The sequence below is a fragment of the Macaca mulatta genome, chromosome 12 (genome assembly GCF_049350105.2).
Source record: "Macaca mulatta isolate MMU2019108-1 chromosome 12, T2T-MMU8v2.0, whole genome shotgun sequence".
In the NCBI taxonomy this organism is placed as follows: Eukaryota; Metazoa; Chordata; class Mammalia; order Primates; family Cercopithecidae; genus Macaca; species Macaca mulatta.
Genome location: NC_133417.1, coordinates 108,306,315 through 108,331,407, shown reverse-complemented (window position 1 = coordinate 108,331,407; position 25,093 = coordinate 108,306,315). Strand labels below are relative to the sequence as shown.

The window sequence follows — 25,093 nt, the reverse complement described above, 5'->3', positions numbered from 1 at the left end:
CCCCACAGGATACAAAAAATCCACAAAGACTACTATGAACACCTCTATGCACACAAGTTAGAAAACCTAGAAGAAATGGATAAATTCCTAGAAACATACAACCTCCCAAGATCGAACTAGGAAGAAAATGAGTCTCAGTACAGACCAATAATGAGTTCCAAATTTGAATCAGTAATAAAAAACCTACCAATCAGAAAAAACCTAGGACCAGAAACATTCACAGCCAAATTCTATCAGATACATAAAAAAGAGCTGGTACCATTCCTACTGAAACTTTTCAAAAAATTTAGGAGGAAGGACTCCTTTCTAATTCCTTCTGTGAGGCCAGCATCACCCTGATACCAAAACCTGGCAGAGACACAACAAATAAAGAAAACTTCAGGCCAATATCTTTGATGAACATAGATGCAAAAATCTTCAACAAAACATTAGCAAACAGAATCCAGCAGCACATCAAAGAGCTAATCCACCATGATCAAGTAGGGTTTATCCATGGGATGCAATGTTGGTTCAACATATGCAAATCAATAAATGTGATTCATCACATAAACAGAACAAAACAGAAACCACAAGATTATCTCAATAGAAACAGAAAAAGCTTTCAATAAAATTCAACATCCCTTCATGTTAAAAACCCTCAACAAACTAGGCATTGAAGGAACATACTTCAAAATAATAAAAGCCATCTATGACATACCCACAGCCAACATCACACTGAATGGGCAAAAGCTGGAAGCATTCCCCTTCAAAGCCAGAATAAGACTGGGATACCCTCTCTCACCACTCCCACTCAACATAGTACAGGAAGTCACAGCCAGAGCAATCAGGCAAGAGAAAGAAATAAAAGGCTTCTAAGTAGGAAGAGAGTAAGTCAAACTCTCTCTGTTTGCAGACAATATGATTCTATGCCTAGAAAATCCCATAGTCTCTGCCTAAAAGCTCCTTGATCTGATAAACTACTTGAGGAAAGTTGCAGGACACAAAATCAATGTACAAAAATCAGCAGCATTCCTATGCACCAACAATATCCAAGCTAAGAGCCAAATCAAGAATGCAATCCCATTCACAATTGCCACGAAAAGAATAAAATAACTAGGAATATGGCTAACCAGTGAGGTGAAAGATCTCCACAAGAATTACAAAACATTGCTCAAAGAAATCAGAGATGATACCAACAAATGGAAAAATATTCCATATTCATGAATACGAAGAATCAATATTGTTAAAATGACCATACTGCCTGGGCTGGTGTGGGGGCTCATGCCTGTAATCCCAGCACTCTAGGAGGCCGAGGTGGGCAGATCATTTGAGGTCAGTAGTTCAAGACCAGCCTGGCCAACATCGTGAAACCCTGTCTCTACTGAAAATACAGAAAATTTAGCCAAGCGTGGTGGTGCACACCTGTAATCCCAGCTACTTGGGAGGCTGAGGCAGGAGAATCGCTTGAACCTGGGAGATGGAGGTTGCAGTGAGCTAGGATCGTGCCACTGCACTCTAGCCTGGGTGAGAAAGTGAGACTCCGTCTCAAAGAAAATAAAAATGACCATATTGCCCAAAGATTCAGTGCTATTCCTATCAAACTACCAGTAGCATTCTTCACAGAACTAGAAAAACCTATTTTAAAATTAATATGGAACCAAAAAAGAGCCTGAATAGCTAAGGCAATCCTAGACAAAAAGAACAAAGCTGGAGGCATCACATTACCTGACTTCAAACTATACTACGAGACTACAGTAACCAAAACAACATAGTACTGGTACAAAAATAGACACATAGACCAGTAGAACAGAACAGAATATAATGCTGCAGAGTCCAGAAATAATGCTGCACACCTACAGCCATCCAATCTTCGACAAAGATGACAAAAACAAGCAATGGGAAAGGGCTCCTTTTTAATAAATGGTGCTGGGATAACTAGCTAGCAATATGCAGAAGACTGAAACTGGACCCCTTCCTTACAATACACAAAAGTCAACTCAAGTTGCATTAAACTTAAGTGTAAAACTATAAAAACCCTGGAAGATAACCTAGGAAATACTATTCTGGACATAGGACCTGGCAAAGATTTCATGATGAAGCCATCAAAAGTAACTGCAACAAAAACAAAAATTGACAAATGGGACCAAACTAAACTAAAGAGCTTCTGCACAACAAAAGAAACTATCAACAGAGTAAACAGACAACCTACAGAATGGGAGAAAATATTGGCAAACCACGCATCCAACAAAGGTCTAATATCTAGAATCTATAAGGCACTTAGACAAATCAACAAGTAAAAGCAAATAACCCCACTAAAAAGTGTGCAAGGGACAAGAACAGACACTTTTCAAAAGAAAACAGGGCTGGGTGTGGTGGCTCATGCCTGTAATCCCAGCACTTTGGGAGGTCGAGGCAGGTGGATCACCTGCTTTTGGGAGTTTAAGACCAGCCTGGCCAACATGGTGAAACCCCATCTCTACTAAAAACACACAAATTAGCCAGGCTATAATGGTGCACACCTGTAATCCCAGCTACTCGGGAGGCTGAGGCAGGAGAATCACTTGAACCCAGGATGTGGAGGTTGCAGTGAGCCAAGACACGCTACTGCATTCCAGCTTGGGCGACAGAGGGAGACCCGGCCTCAAAAAAAAAAAAAAAGGAAAACATATGCAGCCAACAAGCATATGAAAAAATGCTAAACATCACTAATCATTAGAGAAATGCAAATCAAAACCACAATGACATACCATCTCACACCACTCAGAATGGCTACTATTAAAACATCAAAAAATAACAGATGTTGGCAAGCTTGTGAAGAAAAGGAGCACTTATACACTGCTGGTGGGATGTAAATTAGCTCAGCCATTGTGTAAAGCAGTCTGGCAATTTCTCAAAGAACTCAAAGCAAAATTACCATTCAACCCGGCAATCCCATTATTGGGTAAATACCCAAGGGAATATAAATTGTTCTACCACAAAGACACATGCACATGTATGTTCATCATAGCACTATTCACAATAGCAAAGACATGGAATCAACCTGAATGCCCATCAATAGTAAACTGGATAAAGAAAATGTGGTAGATATACACCATGGAATACTACACAGCCATAAAAACAAATGAGATCATATCCTCATATCCTTTGCAACAACATGGATGGAGCTGGAGGCCATTATTTTAGGTGAACTAACACAGGAATAGAAAACCAAATACCACATGTTTTTACATGTAAGTGGGAGCTAACCACTGAGTTCATATGGACACAAAGAAAAGAACAATAGACATCAGGACCTACTTGAGGGTGGAAGGAGGAGGGGGAAGATTGAAAAACTACCTATTGGGTACTATGCTTATCACCTGGGTAGCAAAATAATCTGTACATGAAATCCCTGTGATATCCAATTTACCTATATAACAAACCTGCACATGTACCCCTGAACCTAAAATAAAAGTTAAGAAAAAAAAAAGCTGGAGGATATATGTTTCACCTTAGCAGCTGGAGATTTGTTCATTACTGCTGTCAAAGCCTGAATGGTTGATATGGCCAAACAATCCAATTGTCCCTGAAACACCTATTGAGGGGGAAGGAGAAACAAGAAATTAACAAATGTGTTCACAATTTTTATTGAGTTAGGAAACCTTTGGTCTGAAAACCTGAAAAAATAATTACTTAACATGCATTACATTCCTCTTCCAATGAAATGGATTTCTGAAATACTATAACCTGCAAGAAAAGTTACCTATTTAAAAGAAAAATAAGCCACATGTCAAGGAGAATAAGGCAACATTCACTTATTACATTAAAATGTTTTGAGAAAAACACAAGCTTAACACATGCTTTTTAAAAATAATGGACAATCTCAAGAGGAAGGGAGGGAGGTCTATCATTCATTGGAAATTCTATTACTTTTTTTTTTTTTTTTTTTTGAGACAGAGTTTCTTTCTTGTTGCTCAGCTGGAGTGCAATGGTGCAATCTCGGCTCACTGCAATCTCCACCTCCTAGGTTCAAGTGATTCTCCTGCCTCAGTCTCCTGAGTAGCTGGGATTACAGGCATGCGCCACCACGCCTGGCTGGTGTGGTGGCTAATTTTTGTATTTTTAGTAGAGACAGGGTTTCTCTATATTGATCAGGTTGGTTTTGAACTCCTGACCTCAAGTGATCCACCCGCCTCGGCCTCCCAAAGTGCTGGGATTACAGGTGTGAGCCACCACACCCAGCCAGAAATCCTATTACGTTTTAATTTCCCTTCAAAACTACACTTGAATGATCCAGGTTTAAATTCCATTTGCATGTATAAAAAAACAGCTAAAATAATCTTGTTCATCTAGTTTCCAAATCCTGTGTTAAAACTAAGATGGCATGTGCATACGCCAATTAATTATATTTATAAACAATTAAATATATCTATTTTTATATAAAATGGAAAATTTGAGGCAGACACAGAAAATGAAATACATATCTCTAAACATTGTCATGTTTTTGAGAAGGCAACTTTTAATCCTAAAAGTTGTATGAAAAAATAAAAACTAGCCTAATTTTTTCTATTACTGTTAAAGCTTCAATAAAAAGAAGAGATCCAGGGCAGTGTATTTATAGCAAAAACAAAAACTAACATCAAGAATATTAAAAAACTGAACATGACTGTTATATCGGGCTTAGACAATCATGAAAGCACAGAATCACTTACAATTTGGAATTGTAATGTGAACCTCTAAGAGACTATAATAATTGTTTTATTAATCTACATAAGTAGGCCTTAAGAGGAATTAACATTTATAGAGAACTCTAAAACAATACTCTGTAAACTGATACTTCACATATAGAATAAAAAATAAGCTGATAATGTCTCTTATTACACAAAAATTCTATTTATAAACTTGGACGTTAACACAATGTTAATAAAAGACATCATGTAAGTTTTCTTGCAAATATTTTGGAAGATAAAAATAACATCAATTTTTAAAGGTAGTTTTTTTTCAAACTAGATTACCTAATGTATTGAAAGAAGCAACATAAATTACATATTTTTGCTTTATTATACCTGTATAGACTTGAATTTCTAGAATACAAAAAATCAAGTTTTACGCTAAATTAACAGAGAGTTCAGCATCTTCTTCCCTTCCTCCAAGATTCAGGTTGTCCACTGAATTATAATCATCACTTGTCAATAAGAAGCAAAGAATCAAGATATTAACAATGACCATACATATTCACAAAGAAAGCCCTAAGGTCCCAATATACCACAGTGCTTAGAAAAGTCACCACCAGGTGGACAGCATTGATACTGAGATTCCATTCCTGTACTTTGTATCTCCTCAAATTGAAAAGACCATATACACATAGAGGGAATGGTATTGATTGCTTGTATCAATCACCAAGATATTTATCCTTTAGATGAAAGCAATTTTTATTTTAACTTTTAGCAATTTTCAAAAATAATTAATGAATATTAGAATTTGACAGTGTTTGTGTATTTTAGGACATAAGAAGAAAAGCACAGGAATAGTTATTCCCATTGGCTGATTTTGGACTTCAGCTGAAACAAGATGCAGGCTATGTAGATACCTGGTCCTCATTCATTTCTGTCAGTAATTTGTTGGCAAGGTCTTTCTCGTTCTTGTCTGCCACCTTATTGTTAGCATTTAAAAACAGCTGTTAAAAACAGAGACAAGAATAATGGAGAAAGAACATTAAACTGTTACCTACAAGCAGCAATGAAGCTTAAATGGGTTTCCATGTCTCTTGAAAATAAACCCAAGAATTCCCCTGGGAAGTATACTACACTTTCAGAAATTAAAGATTATTCACTTTTTGGATTATGAATTAATAGTAGTTTAGATATTTCTCTATTGGAATTCAAAGTTACTAAAATAAGAAACAATGGCAATAATTAGGACTAGTTAATATTCCTAAATTCTTAAAGAATCAGCAGAGAATGCCTCACAGTGATATGGTTTGGCTCTGTGTCCCCACCCAAATCTCATCTTGAATTGTAGCTCCCCAAATTCCAGCGTGTTGTGGGAGAAACTTGGTGGGAGTTCTCGTGGTAAGTGAGTAAGTCTCATGAGATCTGATGGTTTTATATTATAAAAGGAAGTTTCCCTGCACAAGCTCTATTCTCTTGTCTGATGCCATGTGAGACGTGCCATTCACCTTCCACCATGATTGTGAGGCTTCCTCAGCCACATGAAACTGTGAGTCCATTAAACTTTTGCAAATTGTCCAGTTTCAGGCATGTCTTTATGAGCAGCATGAAAATGGACTAATACACACAAAAAAGAAGGAAAGCTGTTACTGACACAAACTAAAGATACTATAGTACATAACACCCAGTATGGTTCTATAGTTAAGGAAGTTTGTGAAGTGCTATCAAACTAACTTTAAAAATGGTTCTTTCTAGAAGTACTTCTCAAATATGCTAATGTGTACTTTGACAAGGGAGGTCAGGGTGCAGCATTTCCAAAATTTATCTGACCACACATATTGTTAAAACATTAGTTTAAAAGTATTCTCCAAAGTCATCAAGAATTGAGCTTCATTTATATTCATTTATATTCTGTAAAAGAAAACTGATACTATCTCTAGCATACATGGGCATTACCCTCTTCCCAATAAACTAAAGAAATCAAGTGTTTTAGTTTCAGTATATAAAAGTCAGCATCCCAGAAGGCCTTCGCCTTGCCCACAATTTGAGTACAGAGAAAGAAAATTCAAATGATATTCAAAGGGAGAGACAGTTAGATTTATAAAGGAATTTATTAAGAGCATCCTAAGGAAGAAGGTTCTTAGGAAGTTATATTATTTCAGAAATGAGTAAACAAAAGGTCGAGTTACATGCTGAAATATGCAATATAAAATAAACTGCATAGAGGTATGGTATTATATGTTATGCAAGAGTATATATAAGGCTTAACATAACAATAAATTGATATATACACTACAGGCCTTGGAATCAGAGACCTGAGTTTGAATTTTGGTTCTGCAACTTATTGGCTGTCTGATTTCAAGGAAAACTACTTCTCCAAGCTTTTCTCAAAAATATGGAGCAAAATACCTCATCAAATAGCTATATATATTCAATGACATAATCCACGCTAGCTTATTAGCATAGTATCTGGCACATAACAGAGACTTAACAAATGAAAGATGTCGGCTGGGCACGGTGGCTCACACCTATAATTCCAGCACTTTGGGAGGCTGAGGTGGGCGGATTACCTGAGGTCAGGAGTTTGAGACCAGTCTGGCCAACATGGTGAAACCCCATCCCTACTAAAAATAGAAAAATTAGCCTGTAGTCCCAGCTACTTGGGAGGCTGAGGCAGGAGAATCACTTGAACCTGGCAGGCAGAGGTTGCAGTGAGCAGAGATAGAGCCACTATACTCCAGCCTAGGTGACAGAGCGAGACTGTGACTCAAAAAAACAAACAAACAAAAAACAAATGAAAGGTGGCATTATTACAAGCAAAGTCTTTTTAAAAGAATAATATTTCATATTTAGGTAAAGGGAAACAAATAGATAAAACTAGTCAATGTAAAAATGAGTAAAATCTTTCCAGAAAGCAATATAGCAATCTGTAAGAAGAATCTTTAAAAACAATTCTCACTCTTTAACCCAGTAAGTGTATTTCTAAAAATCTACCCTAAGAAACAGTCAAAAACACCAAGATTTTAGCAGCCATAAAGACTAGGTAATGGTTTTGAATTCTTCTCCTTGCTACTGAAGATATAGTTTTCTTCTTTTCTTTTCTCTTCTTTTTTGAGACAGAGTTTTACTCTTGTTGCCCAGGTTGGAGTGCAATGGCGCAGTCTCAGCTCACTGCAACCTCCACCTCCTGGGTTCAATCAATTCTCCTGTCTCAGCCTCCTGAGTGGCTGGGATTACAAGCATATGCCACCATGTCTGGCTAATTTTTTTGTATTTTTAGTAGAGACGGGGTTTCCCCATGTTGGTCAGGCTGGTCTCGAACTCCTGACCTCAGGCGATCCGCCCGCCTCGGCCTCCCAAAGTGCTGGGATTACAGGCATGAGCCCCTGTGCCCGGCCTATTCTTTTCGTTAATTCAAGTATCTTTGGGCAGCTTAAAAAATTTACATTAATTCAAATCATATCTCTGTAATTTAGTAAAACAAAATAACTGATAAATGTTTAAGGTTCATCATATCTATCATAGAAGTTAAATGTATGATTCCATGGAATTGTAAAGTACTCTATAGTATGATGAAACTCATTTGCCAAGCCAAGGAGCCTTTACACAAATACTTAAGGAAATCAATGCATACTTAAATAGGCTGATGAATCTCATACAAAAAGAAAGCATGAAAACAGCAGCAGTCAGCTTAAGGTTGTCCATCTGATTCATAAATTGTTTATGATACTTTAAACTTTATTTGCCAAAGTTTCCAATGAGTCTAAATAGCAAAACTGATTCTATTTACTATATGCTATATATAGTATATACTATTTACTATACACTATATAGTATATATAATATACATATACTAAATTGTAATATATAATATATACTATATATATTAATTATAAAATAAAGTATTTTATTTATATATAAAATAATTATAAAATATATATACTATACATATATATTACTATATATAGTATATATACTATTTACTATATAAATATACTATTTACTATATACTATGTAGTATATTCTATATACTACTATAAAAAAAGAACATAAAGGATTCATTCTTTACTAACAAATAATTTAAACAAAGCAACCATGGACATCTATGGCATCATGCAATATATTTGGGGACTTAGGTTTTCATAATATTTCAAAGATTTTTATATATTCAGGAATCATATCAACTATTTCCATAAAATGTTTTTATATCAATAAAACCTTTGATTCTCCTATATTTAATATACAGAAAACATTTTTTCCTACTGACTAAACAGTGATCCTAAGTTCCAGTAATACAATTAGAAAATTATATATTACAAGGGACTTAGGGTAAGAAAACCTGGGTTAGAAATTCTACCTCCATCAATTATTAGTGTTGACCTTGGGCTAATCATTTAATGCCTCAGGACATTTTTCCTTATTTGTATAATGAAGAAGTTTAAAAGCTTCTTTCAAAGATTCCCCTTTGTTGTGACGACTTAATGGCTTCAATGTATAGTGATAAATCTAAAGTGATTCTAACCAAAAAATATTCCAGAAATAAGGAAGACTATTACTGCCAGCAGGGAAGGCCCAGGTCCCAAAGCCTGGTTTTCCCCGTTTTTTGTTTGTTTGTTTTTGTTTGAGACAGAGTCCTGCTCTGTCACCCAGGCTGAAGTGCAGTGGTTTGATGGCTCACTGCAACTTCCACCCTCCAGGTTCAAATGATTCTTCAGCTTCCCTAGTAGCTGGGATTACAGATGTGCACCACCATGCCCAGCTAATTTTTGTATTTTTAGTAGGGATGGGGTTTCGCCATGTTGGCCAGGCTGGTCTCGAACTCCTGACCTCAAGTGATTGACCCGCCTCAGCCTCCCAGAATGCTGGGATTACAGGCATGAGCCACCATGCCCAGCTGGTTTTCCCTCTTTAAAGGGATTTCTTCTCCAGCATTTTTATTTCAAAACAAAATGTGATAGGTGGTATCAAATAATTAACTTTTAAAGGTCAAGATTCCAGATACAAATTTTAAGAAACTTTGGCCTATAAAGAACAAATATTAGCTCACCATCATGATAGCTATGACAAACAGTTTTGTATTTTTTAAAAAGATATTATTCATATCAGAAATTTGTTATACCTGAGTTTCAGATACTGAAGAAAAACCAATGCTAATAAATTTTAGTAGGAACTATATTCTATCCTAGAGATGACCTTATAAAGCAGATTCCTTTTTTTCTTTTTTCTAGACGGAGTCTCGCTCTGTCACCCAGGCTGGAGTGCAGTGGTGCGATCTTGGCTCACTGCAACCTCTGCCGCCTGGGTTCAAGTGATTCTCCTGCCTCAGCCTCCCAAGTAGCTGGAACTACAGGCACGTGCCACCACGCCTGGCTAATTTTTCATATTTTTAGTACAGACAGGGTTACACTGTGTTAGCCAGGATGGTCTCCATCTCCTAACCTCGTGATCCGCCTGCCTCGGCTCCCGAAGTGCTGGGATTACAGGTGTGAGCCACTGTGTCCAGCCGATTAGCAGATTCTTTACACATGTGAGATGTTGCCTTTATCACTGAATTTGTCTTTATAACAATTTACTTCATCAATATATTCTTTACTATTTGATTTTGATGCTGTTCTTTACTGCAATGAAGTGACATAAATGCTTTCAGAGATATCCCTCAAAACAGTGTGAAAAAATTCAAGGAGTTGATACTAAAACCTTTATTCTGAATTACTCTCATAGAATTAAGCCCTGGTATTTTTCAGCAGGAAATCATTGAAAAGAATACCTCAAATAGAAAGGTAAAAGCTCTTTAAAGTAGTTTCATTTACTAAGGCTTTATAAGAAGCTCTCTAAAAAATTTCTGATACCATCATGATACATGGAAATATCCTATATACTCTTTATTTATTTTTTTTTTTTGAGACAGAGTCTCACTCTGTTGCCCAGGCTGGAGTGCAGTGGCACGATCTCGGCTCACTGCAACCTCCACCTCCTGGGTTCAAGCAATTCTTCAGCCTCAGCCTCCTGAGGAGCTGGGACTACAGGCACACACCACCACACCAGCTAATTTTTTTTTTTTTTTTGTATTTTTAGTAGAGACGGGGGTTTCGCCATATTGGCCAGACTGGTCTTGAACTCCTGACCTTGTGACCTGCCCACATCAGCTTCCCAAAGTGCTGGGATTACAGGAATGAGCCACCGTGCCCAGCTTAGTTATGTACTCTTCCACATTGCTGCTACATGTATAAATTAGTAAAAAAAAAAAAAAAAAATTCAACAGCAAATTGCATACATATCAAGAACCTTAACCATATTTCTGCTATTTTTCTACTTTTCTGTATTTTCCAATGAGTTACAACTTGTTTTTATACAATGTTCTGCTCCCTAATTTAAAAAACAAATAAGAAAAGTGTATGTCCTATGACCTAGTAATTCTACTGGAAGTAAAATTCTATTCTGGAAACAAATTGTTTCTACTAGCCGGGTGGAATTAAGTAAATTATGGTACATCCACTTAATACAATATTATGTAGACATTAAAATTATGGCACATGAAAATAATGAAATATCTTAAATGAAACAAAAGTACAAAATTATATGCATCAAATGCTCACACTAGTGTTAACAATGCATAATAAAAAAGACTTCACAAATCAACAAGACAATAATAAATCTGATTTTAAAATGGGCAAAGGACTTGAACAGACATCTCTCCAAAAAAGATATACAAATGGCCAATAAGCACACAAAATGGATGCTCAATATCACTAATCATTAGTGAAGGCAAATCAAAAACACAATGAAATACTACTTCATACCCATTAGGACCGCTACTATCAAAAAAGAAAAAAAAACACCACCAGTGCTGGCAGGGATGTGTAGACATTGGAAACTTTGTGCACTGTTGTTAAGAATATAAAATGGTACTTACTATGGAAAGCAACATAAAAGTTCCTCAAAAAATATTCAAAAGTGAATTATCATATATCTAATAATCCTACTTCTGAGTATATACCCAAAAGAACTGAAAATGATATCTTGAAGAGATATTTGTATACCCACATTCACAGCAGTAGCCAAAAGGTGGATGTAACCCAAATGTCCACTGATGGATGAATAAGCAAAATGTGGTATTTACATACAATGGAATATTATTCAGTGTTAGAAAGGAAGGAAATTCTGACACATGCTACAACATGGATGAATCTTGACAACATTATGCTAAGTGAAATAAGGCAGTCATTGAAGAACAAATACTATATGATTCCAACTTTATGAGGTATCTAGAGCAGTCAAATTCATAGACACAGAAAGTAGAATAGTGGTTTCCAGGGGCTGAGGAGAGGGGAAACCAGGCAGCTGTTTAATGGGTATAGAGTTTCCATTTTACAAGATGAAGAGTTCTGGAGATGGGCTGCACAATAATGTAAATGTATTTAACACCACTGAAGTATACAATAAAAAATGGTTAAGATGCTAAATTTTTATATCATATAATTTTAACATAATTATTTTATTTTATTTTATTATATTTACTTAAGACAGAGTCTTACTCTGTTGCCCAGGCTGGAGTGCAGTGGTGTGATCTAGGCTCACTGCAACCTCTGCCTCCTGGGTTCAAGTGATTCTCTTGCCTCAGCCTCCCAAGTAGCTGGGATTACAGGCATGCGCCATGACACCTGGCTAATTTTTTTGTATTTTCAGTAGAGACAGGGTTTCACCATGTTGGCCAGGCTAGTCTCGAACTCCTGATCTCAACTGGTCCACCCGCCTTGGCCTCCCAAAGTGCTGGAATTACAGGCATGAGCCATCGTGCCTAGCCCCACAATTATTTTTAAAAAGACTTTAAAAATGTCTACAGACTAGAAATAATCATATATAATTTATTTTATTTTTCTATATTTACCTTTTTGCCTATAAAACAAAAAGAATATTTTCATAATGAGAAAAATTAAGCTTTACCTTAAAAGTAAAAAAATGCTACTTCAGCCAGGCGCAGTGGCTCAAGCCTATAATCCCAGCACTTTGGGAGGCCGAGACAGGCGGATCACGAGGTCAGGAGATTGAGACCATCCTGGCTAACATGGTGAAACCCCGTCTCTACTAAAAAGTACAAAAAAACTAGCCAGGCGAGGTGGCAGGTGCCTGTAGTCCCAGCTACTCGGGAGGCTGAGGCAGGAGAATGGTGTAAACCCAGGAGGCGGAGCTTGCAGTGAGCCGAGATCTGGCCACTGTACTCCAGCCTGGGCAACAGAGCGAGACTCCGTCTCAAAAAAAAACAAAAACAAAAACGAAAAAACAAACAAAAAATGCTACTTCTACTGGATGCTCTTAGTTATAAGTGGGAGCCAATCAATGGGTACACTTGAACATACAAAGTAGAGTAACAGACACTGGAGACTCTGAAAGGTAGGGTGAAAGGAGGCTCGAGGTTGAAAAGTTATCTATTGGATATAATGTTCACTATTTGGGCAATGGGTACACTAAAAATCTAGAGTTCATGGAATATATCCATGTAACGAAACTGCACTTGAACCTCCTAAATCTATAAAAAAAGTTTTTTTTAAAGATGTGCCATTTCTTACATGAGAGCTTGTAAGGTGAAATAAATTACAGCCAAACATTCAAGCCAGTTATGTGGGTAATAATTAATTTAAATATGCCTTTAAAAAATCAATCCATATATCAGAAAATAAACTTCAATATGCCTATTTTAAAATTATGCCCCATCAGTAGCTGATGCAAGATATGTTCATTGTTAAAGAAAGATTTTCCTGAAATTTGACTTTAAAACATTTTTCTCAAAATGGCAAAGGAAAATATTTCTAATCAATTAAATTTTATTCTTTATAAGGTTAAAACAGAAAATGAGAAGAATCACTTTTAGAAAAGAGACAAAAGCAGAGATTCAGTAAATTTATTCATCTGAACACAGGCATTTCCTCTACTGCAACATCCACGATGTCCTAGAGAAAAATGGTCAAAACATTTGATTCTGCAAAAAGAAGTAATTGCCTTTAAAATGTGGTTTCAAATTGTAACATAAGACTGACCCTTAAGATTTACGAAGCTGAATATGCTTCTTTTGCATTTTAGAGCTTAGGTTTGTTAAACTGACCCCTAATTTTGTGGTGTGTGTCTGATCCTAGGTTCTCGTCTCTCTTAAATGCCACCTGCCTCTAGTTAATGTATTTGTTTGAGCTTCAGAGGACTTCGCTGAGTTGGTGATCGCTAGATGGCAAATATTTGTTGGTTTCTCTCCATATTCCTTTAGGGTTTTACTGTTTACAAGCTTCTTTTTTGTATTGAGAGAAAAATAGCTAAAGCATCTTTGACATCTTTTCTGCAACAGGCAAAAAGACTTGAAACAAAGTGGGGATCTTTTATTTATTTATTTATTTATGAGATGGAGTCTTACTCTGTCGCCCAGGCTGGAGTGCAGTGGGGTGATCTCGGCTCACTGCAACCTCCACCTCCAGGGTTCAAGTGATTCTCTTGCCTCAGCCTCCCGAATAGCTGGGATTATAGGAGCATGCCACCATGTCCGGCTAATTTTTGTATTTTTAATAGAGACGGGGTTTCGCCGTGTTGGCCAGGCTGGTCTCGAACTCCCGACCTCAGGTGATCTGCCTGCCTCAGCCTCCCAAAGTGCTGGGATGACAGGTGTGAGCCACCACGTCTGGCCTAAAGTAAGAATCTTGAACCATCCTTTCTTTTCTGTTCTCCTTACCCTGTTACCTACTGGACCAGATCTTTTGTCCTGAAAACTTGTCTCCTACTCTGCCCTCTTTTATATTCCCCTACTCCAAAAGAAACCTATTCACCCACACATATACATGGTTAATTCTTGGGGTATCTCTGCAATTCTTAAATAATTTATGCAAACATCCAGAAGCAGCTAGGGACTCTCCATCCCTAGTTCGCAGTCTCGCAAGTCAAGACCTTTTCTTGATGTGATTCATGTCAAATACTTAGGACACTGCTGTATTTTGGATGGGTCGAACCTACTTAATCTTTAATCTTAAAGCAGACAGAAACAATTGGGGGCCTTCCATGTAGAAAGCGGGGTCAGGAGGGCAAGAAAGGGAATATGAATGCATATCCAAGTCACTCTGGAAATTTTATGGGGGTATAAGAAACTTAGGTCAAAGTGGTCACAAGGTTGTTTAATAGGAGATAGAAGGATATAACTCCATGTTTACTGCTAGAAACCAAAGCTTTGTGTGAAATCTTGAATTTATGGGGAAAGAGGGAGAGTACCAGTGTGTTCTTTTCCTGATCCCTTCCCCTCATTCCTTAACTGCAGGAGACTGAGCTCCTTTGGGCTTTGGTGACCCCATCACTGAGGGGTTTATTTGACAGTTGATTTTGCTGTACTGGATACTTCCTTTCCCATTTCCTAATCATTTTGCAATATAGATGCTGACTCTTTTCCCTTCCCTCCTCCTTTCCCTGGGAAGATACAATGAATAAGTAAAGACTTATCGGTAGTGAAAAAAATTGTAATGAATCCTAATTTTCAAATTAATCATATTCCAATACATAGCATAATAATTTAAAATTTGTAACGTAGTTATACATAAAAGGAGGGTAGTCTCCCATTGGAGTTTATTTTTTATAATACATGATGTAGCTGTTCTAATACTTTTAAAATAAGCCTGAGTTTTAGATTCTAAAATACTGGCTATAAAGTAAAGATGAAAAGGGAAGAGGAAAAGCATTTTTATGCCCCTTCTTTGGAAGAGAGTTGTGCAGCCAAGCAAATTTTTAAACCAAACACATTTTGCTTTTGATATTTATTCTGCTTCCCTACCCTAGCATAATCCTGTTGTGCCAGGCAACCAACCGCAAATTTAATCAATTCAATTTTATTTATTAAGTTTCTACTGAGTGCCAAATACCCAATGATGGGAGAGAAGAGATTAAAGTCAGCCTGCTTGCCTTCAAACAGACCACAGTTGAGTATGAAACACAAAACGTTTGTCACTCACAGACTTGTAAAAGATACTAATATGTATCCATCTAGACCCAGCAGCATCAGAAAATATTATGTAGTGATTTTTTTAAAAGAGTAAAAAAGAAATTATTTCAAGTAGCTATAAAAGCATCAAAGAGATAGATTTAAAAAGCATGAATAAGAAAACATGAAGGGTTTAATAAGGGTCTTTGTAAGAAACGCTTAAGAGGCAGGCCTTGAGTCAGATGTCTTAGAGCCTTGTACAAGTCATGGTATGGATATTTTAAAATCACTAGAATTTTTCATAGTTTGGGAAAACATCTTAAGCAAAGGATTGATATGATAACGTTGATGTATCAAAAAGATAGTTTTGGCTTCAGTGTAGAAGAGGATAAGGGTGAAAACGGGCTGGGCGCGGTGGTTCACGCCTGTAATCCCAGCACTTTGGGAGGCCGAGGCGGGCGGATCACAAGGTCAGGAGATCGAGACCACAGTGAAACCCCGTCTCTACTAAAAATACAAAAAATTAGCCGGGCGCGGTGGCGGGCGCCTGTAGTCCTAGCTACTCAGGAGGCTGAGGCAGGAGAATGGCGTGAACCCAGGAGGCGGAGCTTGCAGTGAGCCGAGATCGCGCCACTGCACTCCAGCCTGGGCAACAGCGTGAGACTCCGTCTCAAAAAAAAAAAAAAAAAAAAAAAAAAAAGATAGTTTTGGCTTCAGTGTAGAAGAGGATAAGGGTGAAAACGGGCTGGGCGTGGTGGTTCACGCCTGTAATCCCAGCACTTTGGGAGGCCAAGGCGGGTGAATCACGGGGTCTGGAGTTCCAGACAAGCCTGGCCAAGGTAGTGAAACCCCGTATCTACTAAAAATATGAAAATTAGCTGGATGCGGTGGCGGGCACCTATAATCCCAGCTACTTGGGAGGCTGAGGCAGGAGAATTTCTTGAACCTGGGAGGTGGAGGTTCAGTGAACAGAGACTGCGCCTGCACTCTAGCCTGGGCGACAGAGCAAGACTGTCTTAAAAAAAAGAGTGAAAAAGGAGAAAACAACAAAATGTTGCAATAATCTGGCAAAAAAATTAAAGCCTGAAATAAAGCAATGACAGTGGGAATAAAAGGCTGTATTTGAGAAATGTTTGAAAAATGAAATTGTCAACTTTGGTGACATAAGCAGATGTGGGAGATGAGAGATCAGGAAAAGCCGAGACTGATTTCCAAGTTTCTCCTTTGAGAAACTGGGTAGATAACGGTGCCTTTGACTTAAATTAAAAATATAGGAAAAGCAAGCTGGGCATGGTGGCTCACGCCTATAATCCCAGCATTTCTAGGGGCTGAGGCAGGCTGATAACCTGAGGTCAGGAGTTCGAGACCAACCTGGTCAACATGGTGAAACCCCTTCTCTACTAAAAATACAAAAATTAGCCAGGCGTGGTGGCGGGCACCTGTAATCCCAGCTATTTGGGGGGCTGAGGCAGGAGAATCGCTTGAACCCAGTAGCCAGAGGTTGCAGTGAGCTGAGATCATACCACCACACTCCAGCCTGAGCAACTTAAGCAGCTGTAGGAATAAGAAAGGGGAGACAAAAGAGTAAGGGATGAACTGTTCCATTTTAGATGTGGCATATTTGAGATTTTTGAGAGACATTCAAGTGGAATTCCTCGACAGAGCTGAACTAACAGGAAGAAATTTGGGTATTACAGATGATATCGAAAGCCACACATCCAAAATGGAGACATCCAAAGGATAAGCAAATTAAGAAAGGTTGGAAAAAAGAGCCTAGAACCAAACAGAGAATGCCAGTATTTTTAGAAAGGGTAATATTCTAGAAAGACTAAAGAGTGGCCACAGTGATACACAGCAAAAAAGATGAATGTAGAAAAGATGAGTATGTTGACATTTCAGAAACAAATCTTTTTTTAATGTTTCAAGAAGTCTGTTCTCTATATTTCATATTTTGGCATCAAAATTCTGTTTTGCTACAAAATACAATCGTACATTGTGCAAAATTCACTTACAAACATAATAAAGTTTCTACAAGTCTGCATTAACTTCCACAACCTCTGAACAACTGCAGAAAAGGTTGACACTGATAATGGAAAGGTTATCAAGTAGTTAGTTGCTTCAAAATTCTGTCTGTATTAGTGCTATAATATGATTTTGAGCTATCAAAACCATATTTACAAAAGTATCCTATTGATATTATTCAGCTTGATGTGGGATCTTTTTCATTAATAGAAATACATATTTTTACATTAGGAAATATGGGAATTACCAGTTTTCATCTATGAGCAACAATTTTAGAATTAATTATTGTATGGGAGAATCAATATGCTATCAATGTTTCCATTTGCAATGAGTATGTATTACTTTAATTGTAATAAAAAATGTTATTTGACCCTGAAAGGGCACCAAATCATTTATGAATTTTATTTAAATTATGCAAAAATATCACATATTTGGAGAGAAGAATGGAAATAAACACCCAAAATCATCATTTGGGTCATTACATAGTGTAAAAGTTAGGAACAATGGTCATGAAGTCAAAAAGAACTAAACTGAAACTCTCGCTCTGTAACTTCTTGCCTAATTTATAGTCATTATGAAGACAATATATATTTTGTGACCTCAAAAGAAAAGTGTCTGATACACAATTGGCACACAATAAATATTGGTTAAATAAATCATTTAATTAAAAAGCTATGTCTTGGCCAGGCGCGGTGGCTCACGCCTGTAATCCCAGCACTTTGGGATGCTGAGGTGGGTGGATCACGAGGTCAAGAGATGCAGACCATCCTGGCCAACATGGTGAAACCCCATCTCTACTACAGATACAAAAAATTAGCTGGGCATGGTGGTGCGTGCCTGTAATCCCAGCTACTCGGGAGGCTAAGGCAGGAGAATTGCTTGAACCCAGGAGGTGGAGGCTGCAGATTGCACCACTGGTCTCCAGCCTGGCAACAGGGTGAGACTCCATCTCAAAGAAAAAAAAAAGCTATTTCTTATACAAAAACATTATTCAGTGAATGACATACAATTTGAGTTGGAGTAATAGGTTTGCACCAAGCAATCCACATGTTTTATATAATACTCCCTATAATCAGTGGCCTGTATTTATAGGATATGTAACTTGGGGTCTACAAACTGTGGTAGAAGACAGTGTTTCCATGAGAAACAACTGTTTTTCAAAGACTCATCTTAGTACATTCAGACACAAATAGAAGAGCTCCGAAGCAACTAATTACTTAAAGGGCCTCAAGGATATTTCTGGATGGAATGAAAATAATATACTTCATGAACTGAAATTCTTCCCATACAAAGAAATTCCAGTTTGACTACCTTTAAAGTATTTAGACAATTATGAGTGATTTAATACTAGTTTCAATTCAAGATAAAACTTGGTTATGTAATTAAATGCAAACAGAGATTAAATATAAAAATTAGTAAAAATATGTTCAAATGTGAATTAAAACAAAAACAAAAAATAGTTTCTTAAAATCAAAGACAACAACAATAATAGAAAAATACCTTGCAGTTCTGTAGCAGTCGTATGAGATGTTCAAAGCAATTGCTGTTAAGAAAAATGGCCTGAAGAACAGGCCTATCTGTACAATCTAACATGGCTGTGATGGTATCTAGGAAAATAAAAAGAAAATCATCCACGTAAAAGTGAAAATTTGGGATCATACAAACATTTACTCTAATCATTTTTCTTTTTAATTTTTAAAACAATTTTGATGTTCAGTATTTTTTAAATGACACTAACACACAAAAACACATAAAAGCATTTTCATGCCTTTAGAAGCTATACACCAAACCATTAATGTTTGTTATGAGTGGGTGGCAGGATATAAAGAATTTTCTTTTTACTATCTGAATTTCCTAGTTTAGTGCTAATTAAAACATTTTATTTCTATAAGGAACTATCAGTTAATAATATTTGTATTTAACAACCTTACATAGGAATACAATAAGAAATCATAATATACTGGTGAAGGAGCTTGCAGAGCAGAGAGACAGAGATAAATAAGCAGAATGACACAAAACAACCAACACAAAGAGAAGGGAAGAGAAACACAAACACACACACACACACACACACACACACACACAGCCTCTGAGGAAAAAAAGAAACAAAAACAGAGGCCCTCTAGAGAAAGGGCAGATTTTTGAAGTGACCTCTACAGAGATGTTATAGAGGCACATACAAAATTGATTGTATGGGACTCTTTATCATAGGTTACTACAAATGGTGCTTTCTGAAAATTTACTTTTCCTAGAATTTCAAAGTCATAGCTAATTTTCTTTTTAACATTGATGCATTTAGGAGATTACACTGTCAAAACAATATAAAGACTTGACTTTGTTATTGTTAAAGCAAAGAGGGTATAACAAACACATCAATTCTATATAAATTATTTTGAAGTCAAAGTCTAAGCATTCACATGATATCTGAATTAAACAATCAATGCTTTCCATACAACGGCCTTGTATTTCAAGAGAAAGTGGTAGATATGAAAATTAAAAACAGACTCAGAAAAAGTTGTCATTATGTAATACTTACTCAGCATTTTGATCTGTAGAGCAATAAATCGGTTTTCCCACTGTCTGGACCTTCTTTGATTAGGTAAAGCTGAATGATCTGAATTTAGCAATTTAAAATAGTTCTCCAGAATAGTACTGGTTTCCACTTGACGCTGATCAGAATTGCTACTGAGAAGGATATGTACCACTTCTGTAAGGCACTTCAGAGTTAGTTCTGCCTTCCTACCCACTTCTTCAGGATCTCCATCCTCCCAGGAATCACAGTCTGCCAAAACTCGCATAAGAACTTCCATAGTGGCTGGAGAAATTGCTTGTAAAGCATTCCTCTGAAATATTAGAGACAATAAAAATGAAAACTAAACCTAATGAAGAGTTCTGTATGTTTGCAACAATGAGAATTTAATACATCTGCAGGCAACCTTTTCTTTTAATAAACACATAAAAATTTGTAACAGATACTCTAATAGACACTGCTAGTGGTTCATACATATTAAATCTTCCCTTCCTCTCAGAAAACTCACTTTACACTCTCTCTTGTGGCTAAGGGTAGCCATGTGATATAGTTCTGGTTAAGGACATATGGTAGTAGCCTATGAAGAGGATATCACTTTATAAATAAAAAGGGAAGGACCCTTTGCCCTTGGGCTTTTCACCTTTTCCTGTCTAGAATGTAGACATAATGCTTGCAGCCACTTTTATATCATGAAGAGATAAGTCCAAGATTAAAGTAGCAGGCTACAGAAAGAATAGGAATATTGAAGGACCTCAGTCCTTGATGTTCTTACCCAGAACTGCCTAAACCTGGATTTCTTAGGCAAAATGAAACAAATAAAAAACAACCTCAAATCGATTAAGTGTCTCTCAGGTTTTCAGGTTGGTTACAGAAAATCCATCACAACTGATTTAAATATATAAGATGACTGGTTTGGTTTTGATTCTACAAACATACTTCTGAAATTCCATACACTAAGTAATTGGTAGCTATATGTCAAGGTGACCAGAAAAACACAGAAATAAACAATATGTATTGCCCTAAATTGTCAAATTATGACATAATGAAACAGAACATAGTTATGCAAAATTACCTGAAATAGCATTTAAGCCATTAGGACTGTTTTCATCAATAATTATCAATATAATATATAATATCAACAACAATATTTACTACTATGGAAGAAACTGCTAATGGCCCGCCCAACATTCAATCTCCTTCACCTTCCTTATTCAGAGAAACTGATGTTTTCCTGGACACATGACCACCCAGAATAAATTCACATTTCCTAGCCTCCCCTGCTGCTAAGGAGGCTAAGGAAGCAAGTTGTATTACATTTTTTATGTGGACATGTTTTCCTTCTCCACAGTCATATGATCAAGTTTGACAAAATAGATCAAAAGACAGGGAGTGTCAGCTTTTCAGTATCTCTTTATTTTGCTTTTTATTTTTTTCAGACAAGGTCTTCCTCTGTCACCCATGTTGAAATATAGTGACATGATCACGGTTCACTGCAGCCTCAACTATCCAGACTCAAGTGATCCTCCTGCCTTGGCCTCCTGAGTAGCTGGGACCACAGGTGTGCACCATCATACCTGACTAATTAAAAACAACAAAACTTTTTTATAGAGACAGGGTCTCCCTGTATTGCCCATGCTCGTCTTGAACTCTGGGGCTCAAGAGATCCTGCCACCTCGGCCTCCCAAAGTTCTGGGATTATAGGAGTAATCCACCATGCCCAGCCTCAGTATCTCTTTAAAAGATACTTGACACATGCCGTTTGCATCCTTCTTCTTTACCCCCTCTATCTTAGAGCCCCAAATGTGAACATAATGGCCAGAACTCTAGAAGCTATCTTGCAGCATGAAACAGAATAGTAAGCATGAAAGATTGACATTCAAAAGAAAACTGAGTCCCTGAAGATCCCAGAGGCACCAGATTAACTCTTAATTGTTTATTACTTTGTTTTTAATTAGAAAAGTAACTTAAGCTGTTTTAATTTTATTAACTGCTACATACAGCAAATCATAGATCTAACTGATAAAACTGTTATTTATTTACTTTTTAAAAGTACAAATACTTTAAGTGCTGTACATATATTATGTCATTTAGTCCTTACAAATATCCCACAAATGTTACTATTTCTGTATTATAAATTAATAAACTGAAACATATGTAATTAGTTTATCCAAGGTCACACAACTAGTTAGAGATGGACACTCAAACCTAGGTCAGTCTGGCTCCAAAATCTTTGTTTTCAACATAACACAAAACAGAACAGGTTTCAAATATGCCAAAGGGAAGCCCAGATATGATGCTTTGGGAAAGGAAACCAGTAATCAGACTTTGATTTTTCTGATCTTTATGACATCATGACCATTCTTTTTTTTTGAGATGGAGTCTCGCTCTGCCACCCAGGCTGGAGTGCAGTGGCCGGATCTCAGCTCACTGCAAGCTCCGCCTCCCGGGTTCACGCCATTCTCCTGCCTCAGCCTCCCGAGTAGCTGGGACTACAGGCGCCCGCCACCTCGCCCGGCTAGTTTTTTTTTTTATTTTTTAGTAGAGACGGGGTTTCACCGTGTTAGCCAGGCTGGTCTCGACCTCCTGACCTCGCGATCCGCCCGTCTCAGCCTCCCAAAGTGCTGGGATTACAGGCTTGAGCCACCGCGCCCGGCCTGACATCATGACCATTCTTTAGCCTTTATATATTCAATTCATCGAAACACCCTTGTACTAATGCCATATTCAACAAACAACTTTCCAACTTTGATAGAAATCCCACTATAGTTGTGCCTGGATCACAAGGATTTTTGGTACATAAAATAATAAATTGGACTTCCAGTATCTACTTGATTTTAGTGTTAGGCTTCATTATGGAGGTCTCTCGGGGCTTGACTACCCCTAGGCACTAACAAGAACAAGTCTCTCTGTTTTCAAAAAGAGAAGGGGATCCAATCAATTTCTACATTAGTCATAACAATGCCACTTCCATTTTCATTCCTGTATACTTATTCATTTTTTTCACTGTAGTAGAGAAATGATAGAAATGGGGAGATAATGACCCAAATGAAGGAAATCAGCTAATACTGGAATGTGATTAAGCAAACTTACACTGAAAAAGAAGATTCTGGTCACCACCCCTCTCACTACAAGGAGACTCTTTTCTTCTAGGGGGAAGAGGAGAAAGTCAAATAGTCCACCTGGAAACCTAACTAGGGACTCTGGCTAGGTGCCAAAAAATAAAAAGGACAGGACAAATAAAGCAAAGAAATGGAAATTTCAGTAGTGCTCTGGAGGCTAACAAGGTACAAGGGTAAAAAGGATAAAAATATTTTTTTAAAAAGGCCATTGAGCATAAGGGCCATGAAAAAAAGAAAATGATAATACAGAGAGAAAACAAAACAGAGCAAAAACAAGGAGGAAAGGGGAACTGCATCAGTACCAACAGACAGGAAATTCTTTTTTTATGTTTTATTTTTTATTTTTTTGAGACGGAGCACGATCTCGGCTCACTGCAAGCTCTGACTCCCGGGTTCACGCCATTCTCCTGCCTCAGCCTCCCGAGTAGCAGGGACTACAGGCGCCCACAACCATGCCTGGCTAAATTTTTTTTGTATTTTTAGTAGAGACAGGGTTTCACTGTGTTAGCTAGGATGGTCTCAATCTCCTGAATGTAGACAAGGACTTCCTCCTAAATGCCCAAAATAATAAGGTAATATGCCTAGTATATTATTGGCATAATTTTGTATCTTTAAATAAAATTTACTTAAGTTTTAAAAAATACAGGTTTCTAAGTTTTTAAAATTATAATTTAAATATGTAATTTGGTTCAACAATATTAAGAACATAGTACACTGATGTTAGTAAGAGAATGTTTAATGTGAAAGAAAAAACTGCTGGTTAAAAAAGAGAAGATAAACACTTTTGATCTAAAATAGAGAAAGAAACAGAGGGATAGAGGGAGGGAATTATGGAGATCTATAAACTTGGATGGAAAAAAACCAGTTATCTTAATTTCTACTAATCTCTAACTAAAATTGAGTATTTCCTTCAAATTTAAATGTAAGCAACAAAAGCACAGTAGTAGAAATAATACTTGTGATTTTGTTGGTTAGGCACAGTTGACTCACACCTGTGATCCCAGCACTTTGGGAGTCTGAAGTGGGCAGGTTGCTTGAGCTAGGAATTGCTCAACCTGGGCAACATGGCAAAAGAGTATCTTTACAAAAATACAAAAATTAGCTGGGTGTGGTGGCATGTGCCTGTAGTCCCAGCTCCTTAGGAGGCTGAAGTGGGAGAACTGACTGAGCCAGGAGGTCAAGGCTACAGTGAGCCATGACAGAGCCACTGCACTCCACTCTGGGCAGCAGAAAAAAACCCTGTCTCAAAACAACAACAACAAACAAAACAAAACAAACTTGTGATTTTGTCATCAGTAAAAATTATATGCATTTTCATTTATTACAGCTGTTACAGTCTCTCAAAATATCATTTATGCTAATTTCTTCTTGGAAGTTACATTAGTTTCTAGACTTGCTGTTATAGCTTTTTAAATTTAATGTATTATAAAGAAGCACATATTGCTATGTCACAGATTTGTTTTATTAATATTTTAGTAACTGCATTTCAGTATAATTGGTTTCCTTTATTCGAGGCATTTAAAACATTCTGACAAAGGGCTTTATCAGATTGCCAAAGGGATATGTGGTATAAAAAGTATAACAAGTGTTAGGAACCTCTGATCTAAACTGTGTGGTTTAAGAAAACACACGTATAAGAACATACTTTCTGAACTATAATCCTTTTGTCAACTAGAATTTATATTCAAAGTTTATGACAGTGGTCGGGCATGGGGGACTCACACCTGTAATTCCAGCACTTGGCGAGGCCGAGGTGGGCAGATCACCTGAGCCCAGCACTTCAAGACCAGCCTGGGCAATATGGAAAAATCTCGTGTTTGCTAAAAATACAAAAATTAATTGGGCATGGTGG

General features: G+C 37.1%; 1 protein-coding gene across 4 annotated transcripts in view; it reads right to left on the bottom strand.

Annotated features, from left to right (window-relative positions):
- Positions 1 to 25,093, bottom strand: part of NBEAL1 (neurobeachin like 1) — a 207,187-nt gene that overhangs the window by 112,237 nt on the left and 69,857 nt on the right. For 3 of the 4 annotated variants that reach the window (XR_013402118.1, XM_028830998.2, XM_028830996.2), the window contains exons 9-12: positions 20,129 to 20,435; positions 19,093 to 19,199; positions 5,549 to 5,635; positions 3,470 to 3,553 (exon numbers count right to left, since the gene is read on the bottom strand). Coding sequence is in view for 3 of the 4 variants with exons in the window: in XM_028830998.2 (XP_028686831.2) it covers positions 3,470 to 3,553; positions 5,549 to 5,635; positions 19,093 to 19,199; positions 20,129 to 20,435 (585 nt within the window). In the remaining variant the exon portion in view is untranslated. The remainder of the gene's footprint in view (positions 1 to 3,469; positions 3,554 to 5,548; positions 5,636 to 19,092; positions 19,200 to 20,128; positions 20,436 to 25,093) is intronic. The other variant, XM_015110738.3, reaches the window with a different exon arrangement.